This window comes from Haemaphysalis longicornis, unplaced genomic scaffold (genome assembly GCF_048455015.1).
Source record: "Haemaphysalis longicornis isolate Haplotype H1 unplaced genomic scaffold, Haemaphysalis longicornis Haplotype H1 scaffold_12, whole genome shotgun sequence".
NCBI lineage: Eukaryota > Metazoa > Arthropoda > Arachnida > Ixodida > Ixodidae > Haemaphysalis > Haemaphysalis longicornis.
Window position 1 is genome coordinate 104,850,732 of NW_027526225.1, and position 12,754 is coordinate 104,863,485.

Sequence of the window (12,754 nt, forward strand, 5' to 3'; positions counted from 1 at the left end):
GTTTGTTTTTGCCCGCATTTAAACCTGGCTTGTTTTTGTTCTTGGAGAAAATATTCGTTCCCTGAAACAGTGCTCGCTCGACAAATGGGGTCACGTAAGACACCGTTGCTTGCGTCAATCGGCCAGTGTCGTCTGAGACAACCCCAAGCCCCGTAGTGCTGTGCAGCTAAACCAATCATGCTGTGCGCAGTACGAACAGCAGAACGCATCAGTACTTCTATGTTTACATGTGCTTTCGTAACTTCCACTGTTTGTCCCATCATTCTTATTGCTTTGTAAAGAATGTGCCCTAAATTTAAGCGCAAATCGCTCGTTCGTCTAGTTTGTAAGCTCTACCTAATTTGCGTCTGCTTCTGCCAGCCTCCGCCAATCGCAGAGCTTAGCCCATGTGACATCACAGGTTCTGTTGCGGGAAATGAGCTGGTGGGTCGCATGACCATTCCCGTTTTTCCTAATTATGTAGCTTATTTGAGCGAAGTTTACGTTAAAAGTGGTGTCAGTATGATTCTAACGAGACAATCTTTTGAATGAACCAAACTTGTGTTTTCTCTTCATGGCTCCTTTAAACGTCTGAACGTCATCGTAACAATACTTTAACATTGCAGTTACTGGGAACCTGACGGCAGCATAACGCGGATGCAAGCGCGGAAGAGTGATAGCGGCGATTGCGGCCCTTGGCGGGGCCATGAAGGCAAACTAAAGTTTGATGTGATATGAAAGCGAACTTTAGTTTCCTCACTGATGCCGTTGTACGCCAGTACGCCCTGCAGCGAAGCCAACTTCCTTTGACGACGATGATGAGTGATCGTGGGTGAAGTGAAAGAAGAAACCGCTCCGCGTGGCCGGAATCGAACCTGCAGGTCTTTCGCGTTATGAAGCCGGCGTCTATGCGATTGCTCCATTTGGACATAGTCGAAGCGAAAGCCAAGAAGCAGGTACCGATCCGCGCCGCACACCCCAACCCAAACATTAGGCCTACGGAGTGTGTACCGGAAAGTTGCTGTGGGTATGCTAGAAAAGTGGTGCGTACCTTCAGAGTGGCGCATATATCTCGCAGTGCGGGACTGGCCAACCAAAGAATCAATCACGGGAAAGCTTCGCGTTCAACCATCGTCGTTAGTCTAAAGGGTGCATATTTTTTTTTACTTATTTACTTGTTTATTTATTTATTTATTTATTTATTTATTTATTTATTAGAAATATCTTACAGGCCGCTTAGTATACATCAGGGGGTTACAACAGGGAAGTATCTGGCAGAGTACAAAATATACAGCACAAACTTGCGAGTAACAAAACGGAGCTGAGAAACTAGCGACAACAAGGTATGCTCGCAATACAAGTTTAAGCAGGGAGACGATAATATAAGAAAGAAAAGTCAGCAGCCAACTGCACACGAGAAATCTACACACTTGTTAATAAAAAGACTGCTTTGTACCGATGACAGTCATACCAATGTTATTAAAATATTAAAGCCGTTCCACTCAATGTGAAAGCTGTCGGAGGTGCAGACCAGTGATTCGCCATAATGGGCTGCAGCGGTGTTATCCAGTAACTGCTGCCACCCAATGCATTTCAAATTTCCCGCCTTCGCAGTGCTCGCGCGCCCCCTACCTGAAACTGCGCCAGCGGGAGTTCTGTTCTTTTTGTGCTTGCTTTACGTATGCTGTAGCTGTTTTGCGTCATTTCGAACGCGTTATTTTTTTCTTGCGTGGCTGGAGCCTTTCTGTGTCATTTAGAACGCGCCACTTTTTCCTTACGCACCTGGAGCCTTTCTGCGTTATTTCGAACCTGCCATTTTTTTTCTTGTGCGGCCGCTTTTAGAGGCGGAGCATCGCTTGCTCGGGGGTATGTCCCGCGACGTCGGCGTCCGCACTCACACTACGCATGCCCAACTCTCCTCCTTCCCGCTCTCCAACAGCTGCGCGTTACTCTCTCCACTTCTCTCCTACCACCTGCAGCTTGCGCTTCTCCTGCGTTCTCGCTTCTGCTCTCGCGGCGCATGCGCTACTCTCCTCCTCTAGTCTCCTCTCCTTCACGTGTGGATATAAAGCGGGTAGAGCGCTGCGCGTTCAGGGCAGCGCTTGCTTCGGTTGACTCCGTTGATGCTTCCGATGAAGTGTGATGGAAGCAACAGTCCCGTCAGTGAGTGGGCTGACGCAAGCACGCGTCAGCATCAGCCCAAATACTAATAGCAACGTTACGTCCACTCAAGACAAAGCTGCGAAGCGAAGGGACCGCGACGCTGAACGCAAACGCTTGAAGCGAGCGGCGGACCCTGAACTTCGTCAGCGCGAAGCAGCTTCGAAGCGTCAACGTCGAGCAGCGGATCCTGAGCTTCGGCAACGTCAAGTAGCGTCGGTTAGAGAACGTCGAGCGGCGGTAACGGAACTTCGACAATTTCCCCCAAACCCAACTACTAACACAACGAAACGCAACGGAACCCTCCGATGCTCCGCATCCTACTCAGGGTTCCCCTCGGGAATATGGGGTAATTTTTTTTCGCTTAGTACCGTAAAAACCAATCAAATGAGCGTTCGCAAGTAAATGAACGTGGGGGCTGTCGGTTATATACAGTGATTTTGCCTGAAATGTACCTGCCGTTTCCTTTGCGCTAAACAACAGGCAGATGTATGGCTAGCGCCAGCGCTTCACGAGGTTCGAGCGGTTATTACTATTTCAGCCTCGGCGTGACTCCCAGACCCCGGTACAGAAACCTGTACTTGGGTCCGTTATCTCGTTGCGCCTCCCGATTCCGGTAGTCGCATCGACCGTTAGCGAGATACGACGACGAGGCGAGCCCGTAAAGGGCTCTGCACTTAAAACCTCGGACAAATATGTGGATATTAAGGAAAAGAAGCGACACAGTTAAATGCAGTGAATGCTCTTCTCGCTAGGCCTTATGACGTAGAAGAAGTGATAACTGGGCTAGTTGGTAATTCATATGGGGCATCTTGAAGGTAGCGCACTTAAACACGGACGCTAGGGAAAGAATTGACAAACCACAGCGTCGTGGTTTGTCAATTCTTTCCCTAGTGTCCGTGTTTAAGTGCGCTACCTTCAAGATGTCCCTTATGACGTCACCAGTAATTCTTTGTGCGATGGGCCACCTAAGCCACCGCCGAGAAACATAACTGGGGGATTGTTTAGGGGCCTCTGGCTCCTCTTCATCGTGTCATTTGAAAGCTAACGAGCAGTTAACACTCTGATGACTGTGTTTTTACTGTTCCATCCATTCTGTCGCTACTGACGTCGTGTAGCGGGAAATTTGAAAGTTGTTTCGTATTTGTTGCGTTTTTTCGGCTAAAAACGACTTTTTTGGTGCCTGGAAGAAAGCAGTGAATCACCAGAGGCTCTCAAATAGAACATAGTTGTCTTTTGTCTTCACAGCCTCTTTAATGATTTAGAATTTAGGGAAATGACGTGCAACTAGCCTAAATAGCCCAAACAGCCCGAGAGATTTGCACACGTCCCAGTCGAAAACCACGGCAGAAAATACGACAGGAGGGCCCTATAAGAGAATAGGACATTCTGTCGCTTGTACAACAGAAATGTCTGTTGTGTGACAGACATTGTGTAATTCCAAGGCGTTGGACTGGGCTAGTTGGTACAAGTTTGAATGGATAAAAAAAACATCTGTAAACACCGGACACTTAATAAAACGACGGGAAAAGCTGACGCTAACAACTGAACGAACAAGCCATCAACCGGCATACGCGAGACAGGGCTACGTGTGGTACTAATCATGTTTCGAAATTTGTGCCTTGCGCTACACGAGTGATTTATCACATCCCCTTATCCCCGTGTGGCAAAGCTTGTAATCGTCAAACAGGCAGCTGTATTAATTATCTCAGAGATCACAAGGCTTCCCGTTCCATCAGTGATGGTGCTCATCTGCCGAGACTGTGCAGTGCGGGTGCACTCCTGCTATTGTCAACACTAGCATATTAGGCCTAGGAAGTAGAAAAACACCAAGGGAAATTTTGGAGTCTTCCTATATAATGAAATGCGGAAACAATTGCGTCAGTGACACGTCATTGCTCCTGTCTAGTAAAGAGATGAGCTGTCTAAACGCTGTGGTTGAGTGCCAAGATTTCGTTCCTGCGACGCATTACTATTCACGCATGCGCAATGCTGTTGCCAGAAGGTATTTCTAGGCGTTCAAGTGCCTTGTTCGTTCAGTGGTTAGTGCCAGCTTGTCCCGTCATTTTATTCTGTGCCCTGTGTTTGTCGCTGGTTTTTCATCCATGCAGACCGTCAGTAGTTCTACAACAGAGATTCCTGTCGCCCAACAGACCATCCTGTCGTTTCAAGAGAGATGCCTGTTCTAGAACGGGCATTCCTGTTGTACAACAGAAGTTTCTGTTGTTCGACAGCATCTTCTGTTGTGTTTTTCGACTGGTTACAGAGGTGAGTGGCCGACATTCGTAGGGGCCTTACTTGTGAGCCAGTTCGTGGGCGACGACGTTACTAGCCTGGAGACCGAACGTGGTCATCGGCCTCCGGTGCGGGTTCACGGAGCCGAACTCGACCACGACGTTGTCGAAGTGGCCCGAGCACACGCCGCCTATGTACGCCTTGCCTGCGTCAAACAGGGGCGCCGTCTAATACGCACGGAGAACTTCGCTTTCGTTTATAACGAATTGGTCGTTATAACGAAGTGATAGAGAGCAACCATTTTTACCCTTATGAAATCAGAATGAGTGAGAAAAATGTTTACTGGAACCGAGTAAAAATAAATAAAAAAAAGGGGGGATATTTAGAACTTTGTGTGGTACACGGAAATGTACTAGACAGGGTAGGGCCAAGCTACTGCGTACCTTGCGTCATTAAGACAAGTCATTTCTTAGCAATTCTGGGCCAGCAGTTTTAAAAATTGGTATGACCGGTATTTTAAGGATAGTCTTTCGGTTGTACGGAAGTTGTATGTTATTTTGCCCTCGTGGTTCTTTTAGGGGCTTGACGAGCATCAATATACTTCGCGTAATCTTTCAACATAAGTTCGCAACGCACCTCGCTTTCCGGAGTTGGAACCATGTTCGATAAAAATGTGTTTTATTGTGAAATGAGATTGTTAAATGTACTTTTTTTTCTGCCAAGCGTAACCTAATCCTCTGTGATGACGCGGACAGCACGGCTGCCTCTCAAGGGTTTGACCCCTAACGTGTAACCTGCTCCACTTTACATTTTGTAACTGTTTTGTAGCATTTATATTTCGATTCAATTTATTTTTTGTACGCAATACAGTTGAAATATCAATGTTAAAAAAAACGTTGTCAGCCACTGCCACCTTTTAAGCGAATGACTCCATCGCTATTTAAAGGGACACTGAAGTGATTTGTAAACATTGCGGGATTACTAGCGCAAATTGTAGTTCGGGGTCCGTAGGCATTGTTTCGACCCCTCTGGCCGCGTTTACGCGAATTTATTTAGTAGAAAAATCAATTCGAAAATGCTGTCCTCCTCTCTTTACGCTCGCCCATTTTCTGTGGCGTTTTCGTGTGACGTCAGCAGGAGATGAGCTGGAAAATGGCTGCGCTACTGCACGGTTCGCCGACCCGCCGACATACCGATCGAGTCAGTCGGCCCGGCGTTTCGTCCGCCGGCCGCCGACGGGTCGTCGCTATTCGCTCGCTCAATTGAAACTAAGCCACAACACCTTTGTGAATGAAAGAATGTGCCTTTCCTTACTTTGTTAGTTTGTACACTGTGTCAAACTCAGAGTCCGGGTCGCTCCACACAAGCGCTGCACAAGTGCACATGCGACGCTTCGCTGACTTTACGCTAGTAGGAAAATCTAAGGCAAATTGAAGGCGGGAGAAGAGTCAGCGAAGTCAATATAGGTACTAAGAAAATAAAATCACCTGAAACTTTTACCGTACAGCGCAAAACTAGGGAGCAGGAAGCACTTTTTGCGCTGGGTAAACAAGCACAGCGGTCAGCAGCACGACCGCACATCTGCGAACGCTTTTCCGTCAAAGAAATGCAATTGCTAGACGTGAGATATTGTGGAACTTTGGGGGACACTTACTGCAGGAGTGATATACAACAAATAGCCACATAAAGTACTTAAAATGCTTAAAATAAATAAAAGTGTAAACTGGTCATACATTATAAACCTTATATATCCTAACCCGGCCAGCGCCGGCTCCTGGCCTAGCGGTCTGGGACGCTGGAGTTTGTTTTGAAAGTCGCAAGTTCGAATCCCCGAGGGTAGATGTATTTTTTTTGTAAGTTGATTTTTTCGTATGCGGCCGATGTTTTCTGAACTGAGTTCCCCATTTTTGGGCCGTAACGTTCACTGCTCCACGAGTGAGATCGCAGAACGCGCGCATACTGACAATGACGCGCTAGCGAGTTCTCGTTGGCGTGCTGTTGCCACAAGCAGCGACTGCTTGCGGGCAGTGGGCCCAGGCCTGAATCAGCACACCCTTGGCCTGGTGCGAACTAGCTTTTTACGAACAGACATGAGTGAGGCAAGCTTCGAATATGCGGGAAAAGCGCATGGCATTTGAGAGTCTGCGGTGACGCGGAGGGCGTTCATCCACTGCGTAGGCCTCGTCTAATGATTTCTACGATTCCAAGCCGCCCTGGGAGGTTTATCTTAGACATTTGACAGCCGACAACATGGCAGAAGCGCGGTACGGCGATAATTGAGAAATCGAGAATGCCCATCCAACAACGCCATCAGATGTCAAGCATGTTATTTTGCAGAACCGAAACCGAAACTTTTGATTGCTAACCTTGGGCATCGTCCAATCACGGTGCCCCCCCCCCTCCTGACGTCCGACAGCCTTTAGTTGGTGCGGCCGCCGCAAACGCGCATAGTAGTTTTTCTTCTTTCGCGCTTTGTAAAATAATTACCGATTTGTCAACCGGATAAAGGATGAATAGTGTTAATTTGAGCCAGTCTACACAGTGCAAGCAAAAACGGGAGCTTGACAAATTCACTTCAGTGTCCCTTTAAAAGGATAAGCTACAAACGCCTCTTCGCAATTTATCTCATCGGCGGTTTTAACACTAAAGTGTCTCATTCCGCGATATACAAAGATTTCGCTGATGTCATATCCGTCACGCAAATGACGCCAGCACAATGAAGCAAGCGGCTTGTGAAGGGTGCACCCCTGCATACAGGGTCTTCTTGTGGAGAAGCAACCTTTACTACTAAAGAGTACGTTATACTTAGGGTTGTTCGTTTTCAAGTATTATACTTGAACACGAAAGTGTTTTATGCCGGTATACAGCAAGATTTCACTGACGTCATATCCGTCACGGAAATGGCGCGAGTACACCTTTGCCGAAACGGCCCGCCAGCAGGACGTCGCTCGCCAAGCACAAAAGCACAACCACAAGACAGCCACCGAGCCGCAAATCATGCTCAGCTGCAGATTTCGCTTTCGTGTTTTACCGATTCTTATGACAGAGGGATCAAACAGTTTTTTGTTCACTCCGAGGCTACCTACAAACTGTTGATCGATGACTGACGACGCAAATCTGACGTGGCTCTCAGCGGTCGCGATCATCCGCGCACCGACAAAATAATTACAACGGTAACACCTCGGCTTTGAGGATTTTGAAGCTGCTAGACTGTTGCAGCGTGATGTTACGCAATCCATTATATTTCCCCAATCCAAACCTCATCCGTGCCCTTCTTGCTCTAGCCCTAAGATGCCCGTAAGTTATACTAATCGTCCGTCAGCTACGCAGACCCAGAGAAGTAAGCGATTATAAAAGAACACGAGCACTCAACCGTGGACTGAGTACTTATAGCTCTTCGTGAATCCGTCTGCCCAAAGCTTTACGCGTTCAGTTTTTCCAAAAACCTTTTGTTTTTTCATTGTGAAGGTTAGGGTAGAACTGTATGACCGTCTAGCAACGACGCTTCGCCCGGTGTTTAAACAGCAGCCGGAGCCGCGAGTCATACTTTAGCCTTACCCAGCACGCTGGGGTCCTTTTTTCCATTGTTGTGAGCGTGAAGGTCCTTTCTGGAAAGAAAAGAAGGGAGAACGACAAGGGTAGGTGTAGGTGAAATCATCGCTTCGCAATAATTCTGTTATTCAGAATACGACCTTCGTCAGAATCAATCAATCACTCAATCAATCAATCAATCAATCAATCAATCAATCAATCAATCAATCAATCAATCAATCAATCAATCAATCAATCAATCAATCAATCAATCAATCAAAACTTTGTTTTGCAAGAATACCGGTATTTTTAGGCTTTTCTATGGCTAAACGCACAAACACACACACACACAAAATACGCACACATGTGACTGCGCAAGACGCACACCCACCCGCCTCGGTGGCTCAGTGGCTAAGGCGTTGCACTACTGAGCCCGAGGTCGAGGCTTCGATTTCCGGCCGCGGCGGCAGCTTTTCTGATGGGGGTGGAAACCAAAAACGCCTGTGTGTACGAGATTTCGGAGCACGTTAAAGATCCCCAGGTGGTCATAATTATTCCGGAGCCCTCCACTACGGCGCGCCTCATCGCCTGCGTTGCGCCGGTGTGTTAAACCCTACAATCAATCAAGGTGCACACCCCGCTAAAACACACGCGCACGCACACACACGTCCACACGCACACACAGATTGATCGATCGATTGATTGATTGATTGATTGATTGATTGATCGATCGATCGATGGTAGGGCTTAACGCGCCGACGCAACGCAGGCGATGAGCGGCGCCGTAATGGAGGGCTCCGGAATAATTTTTATTACCTGTGGAACACAAACAGAACACATGCATGTGCACACAGACGTGCACTTGCCCACATTCTCGTGCTTGCGCTCTCATACATATAGGCCCGCACGAACGCATGCAGACGTGCGCGCACGAACAGGCACAGAGTGGATTCACGCGTCCGCACGTCCACTCAAGCATACATACGCGTGCACGCACGCACACACAGAGAGAGATAGGGAGAGAGAGAGAGAGAGAGAGAGAGAGAGAGAGAGAGAGAGAGAGAGAGAGAGAGAGAGACGCACGCACGAACGCATGCACAGGCACAGACACAAACACAGGTACGCACAACAAAGTATGCACGCACGTACAAGCACACGTGCACACGCCCAAACATACATACATACATACATACATACATACATACATACATACGTACATACGTACATACGTACATACGTACATACGTACATACATGCATACGTACATACATGCATACATGCATACATACATACATACATACATACATACATACATACATACATACATACATACATACACATACCCTAAGGGCCCGTGGGCATTACATAGGGGGGGACTAAATTATACACAGATAAAATCAGTTCTTGGCAACACAGTTCAATAAATCAACCACATGAACAATAGGAACTACTACACTAAGAAGGAAAAAAAACATTTTAGGCACCAGAAGCGCCGTACAGCGGAAATACAGATGTGAAGCCGTAAAAAAAAACATCCTAAATATTGAGAGGGGTGGGTGTTTGGGTAAGAGCGAGGGCAATTGCCGCCTCCTCCGCGGTAACTGAGGTCGAGGTGAGCACCGTGGCTGAAGCTTGCGGGTCGGCACCAGGTGTTCCTATGACCGCAATGCCAAAAGCGGGCTTGCTCGGATACTCAGCCGCGTCTACACATACGACGCTCGGGGAAGGGGAGTAGCGTCTGAGATGATCCCGGGCACGGGCTAAACGGCGACCAATGTGGAAGGCGGGATTCATATTGCGAGGAAGGGGTTTGATGTGGATGCTGGAGCGGATTGAGAGAGGGATGGTAGCCATAGGATCGAGTAGAATGGGTGGGTCGAGATGCGCTCGTTCAAGAATGCAGCGGCCGGTGGGCGTTTGGGATAGGCGAGTGATTTGGGCAGTGCGGTGCGCTTCGAGTAGCTCCGTCACCGTGTTGTGTAGACCCAGGGCTAGAAGTCGTTCGGTAGGGGCGTGTGTAGGCAAGAGAAGCGCTGCACGATAGGCACGTCTTAAAAGAGCGTCCAAGGACTGCTTCTGAGTGAGGGTGAGGGTGGCATACGGTAGGTGGTAGCAGAAGCGAGAGATGAGGCATTATATTATCAGATTCGCAACCCGCCATCCGAAATTACCTCAAGGGCACCATTTCATCACTGGCCCTCCAAATTCTTCGCACTCGACCCCCTTCCGAACCCGTAACGCTGCTGTGGACCCCGGCCCACACCGGCATAGGTGGTAATGAGGCTGCCCACCACCAAGCCCGAGCTTTGACACACCGGGCAGGCGCTTCTTTTACACCTACACCCGGCGTTCCCGAGATGTCCCATTCGGTACTGCTCACATACCGGGACATCACCCAACATTACCGCCTCCTTCGCAGACAACTTCCCCCTCCCCACCCCTCCCTCACCGCCGAGGCTGCCCACATGTGGCGCCTTCTTCAGACTCACTCGTTTCCTCACCGCACTCTATTAATGCATACGCACCCTCACCTCTTTTCCTCTCCCAACTGCCCCTTGTGTGACGCACCGGACACGCTCTATCACTCGCTCTGCGAATGTCCGCGCGATCCTTTCCCACCTCTACCCTCCCCCACCCTCTGGGAACAGGCTCTGGGGTGCTCGGACCGCGACCTCCAAGAACTGGTCACCGGTCGTGCCCTCGACGTCGCGGCGGCCCTATGGGCCACCGCCACTCCCCCACCCTAAAACCAGAGTTTCAATAAAGTGGATTCTCTCTCTCTCTCTCTCTCTCTCTCTCTCTCTCTCTCTCTCTCTCTCTCTAAATATTCATTTTCAAGGAAGGCTAAGAGTGCAGATTGAAACGATGAAGTCTGCGTCAAGATGGCTATGTGGGATGGCAATGAATTCCATTCGGCGATGCTGAGTAGAAGCGGGGAATTTTGATAAGCATTTGTTCTGGCGAATATAGGGTTGACTTTATGCGCATGATCAAGGCGAGATGAAACGTGCGGGGCTGGACGAATGTGAGTGCGTGCAAACGGGTGGGCGCTGTGATACAGAGAGTGGAAGTATGACAGCCTGGAATATTTTCTGCGCGTGGCAAGGGGTGGAAGGGCAAGGGGTTTTTTCATGGAAGATACACTTTGCTGTCGGGAGTATGATGATAAAATGAACCTTGCAGCTTTATTTTGAACAGATTCTAGTAAGTTTGTAAGATAAAGATGGTGGGGGTGCCATATTATTGACGCATACTCTAATGAAGGTCTAATTAGCGAAAGATAAGAGTGAAGCCTGGTGTCAGAGTTAGCCTGCCGTAATCGATGCTTTAGGAGGCCAAGTTTTTTCAGCGCTTTGGTAATGATAAATTCGACGTGAGAGTTCCAAGTCAGGTTTGCATTAAGAATAACTCCTAAATATTTAAATGAGGAAACTGGTTCAACTTGCGTATGATTAATTATGTAACTATTAGGGGATTGATCAGTACTTGTAGAAAATTTTACATATTTTGTCTTATCTGTATTAATTTCCATTTGCCATGTACGACACCAATTTGTTAACTTTGTTAGATCAGATTGTAAAGTAGCAACATCATCCGGATTAGCTATTGTTCTGTAAACCACACAGTCGTCCACATGCGCGTGAACACACACGCGCGCGCGCCGACACATACATGTACGCACGTACCACGCTCACACGCGCGCGCGCACGCACAGGCACACACACGTACGCACGCACATGTACGCATGCACGCACACACAAACACACACGCACGCACGAACGAACGCACACACAGACACAGGCACACACACGCGCGAACACACACGTGAACGAGCGCGCACGCACAAGCACACATGCGCGTGAACACACGCGTGCACAGGCCCACACACACCTATACGTACAGTCAGGGACTTAATTTTTCAGACCACGCGAGAGCGTGGCAAAAGCCACCGATGCGCGCTCTGGAGGCCCGGCGCCTGTTTTCGAGACCGGCGCGGCGCGTATGTGCGTCCTTTTTTACTCGCAGGCACGCCGATTGGCTCGCTTCCTGCAGCGATGCTGCAATGGTCACTCAAGCACCGCGTAGCGACGCCTTTGTAACATTACTTTCTTCCCGATGGCACATTTGGGGCCTAACGTGACAATTGCGAGGGCTTTGGCGCAAGTGCTCCTCGCGTCTTGATAAACACTTGCGCGGAATGTTTTCTTTGTTTGTTTTGTGCTTTATCGTGTATAGACGATGAGACTAGCGGCTTGCGAACGGCGTCCCCGAATGAAGCGCGTACGAAGCACAGTCTCGTACGAAGCACATCTCTTGACTTGCCGAAGCCGCACCTGGGTAACACCGTAGTGGATGGCCCAGATTTATTTTGACCACACGGTGATCTCTAACGCGCGCCGAAATTTCGCCACTCCTGCTCTTCAGCATTTTGTCCGAACAAAAAAAAAATTGGCCGCATATCTGCTACTTCCGTTGCAAATGTCGACAAAATACGATAGGCTTTCGTCGACATTTGTCGAGTAAAAGCCTCCCTTCACTTTCCCGCTCACAGCCCATGCTGTTACTCTTCCGTCGCGCTCCTAGCAAGGTAAACACTCCAGAGGTTCGCTGAAATCAATTTAAAATTCCCGCGGTCCCCTGCTCGAGGCCGGGTGCCTCGATGCCAGCGCTGCCGTACGGCGGAGACGCGCGTGAATCGAGGCGCCCTATTTAAAAGTTTATAGAAGAACCACGTTGCCCTATTCCGCGTGCGTACCAAGCGGAACGTGAAACCTATCGAGTGGAACCTTTCGTAACTGTTGCCGTTTGATTTCATAAAATGCCGCTAGAAGCTATAGTGGCGCAGGCG

The 12,754-nt window shown here is 48.8% G+C and overlaps 2 protein-coding genes across 4 annotated transcripts in view; one reads left to right on the forward strand and one right to left on the reverse strand.

The window, feature by feature from the left end:
• Positions 1-12,754, forward strand: part of LOC144163186 (BET1-like protein) — a 441,394-nt gene that overhangs the window by 341,738 nt on the left and 86,902 nt on the right. The gene's annotated exons all lie outside the window — the stretch shown is intronic.
• The window catches only part of LOC144163184 (uncharacterized), a 105,944-nt gene that overhangs the window by 27,800 nt on the left and 65,390 nt on the right, over positions 1-12,754 (reverse strand). For all 3 annotated transcript variants that reach the window (XM_077694014.1, XM_077694015.1, XM_077694013.1), the window contains 2 exons: positions 7,933-7,982; positions 4,438-4,579 (listed from right to left, as the gene is read on the reverse strand). In XM_077694014.1, the coding sequence (XP_077550140.1) occupies positions 4,438-4,579; positions 7,933-7,982 (192 nt within the window). The remainder of the gene's footprint in view (positions 1-4,437; positions 4,580-7,932; positions 7,983-12,754) is intronic.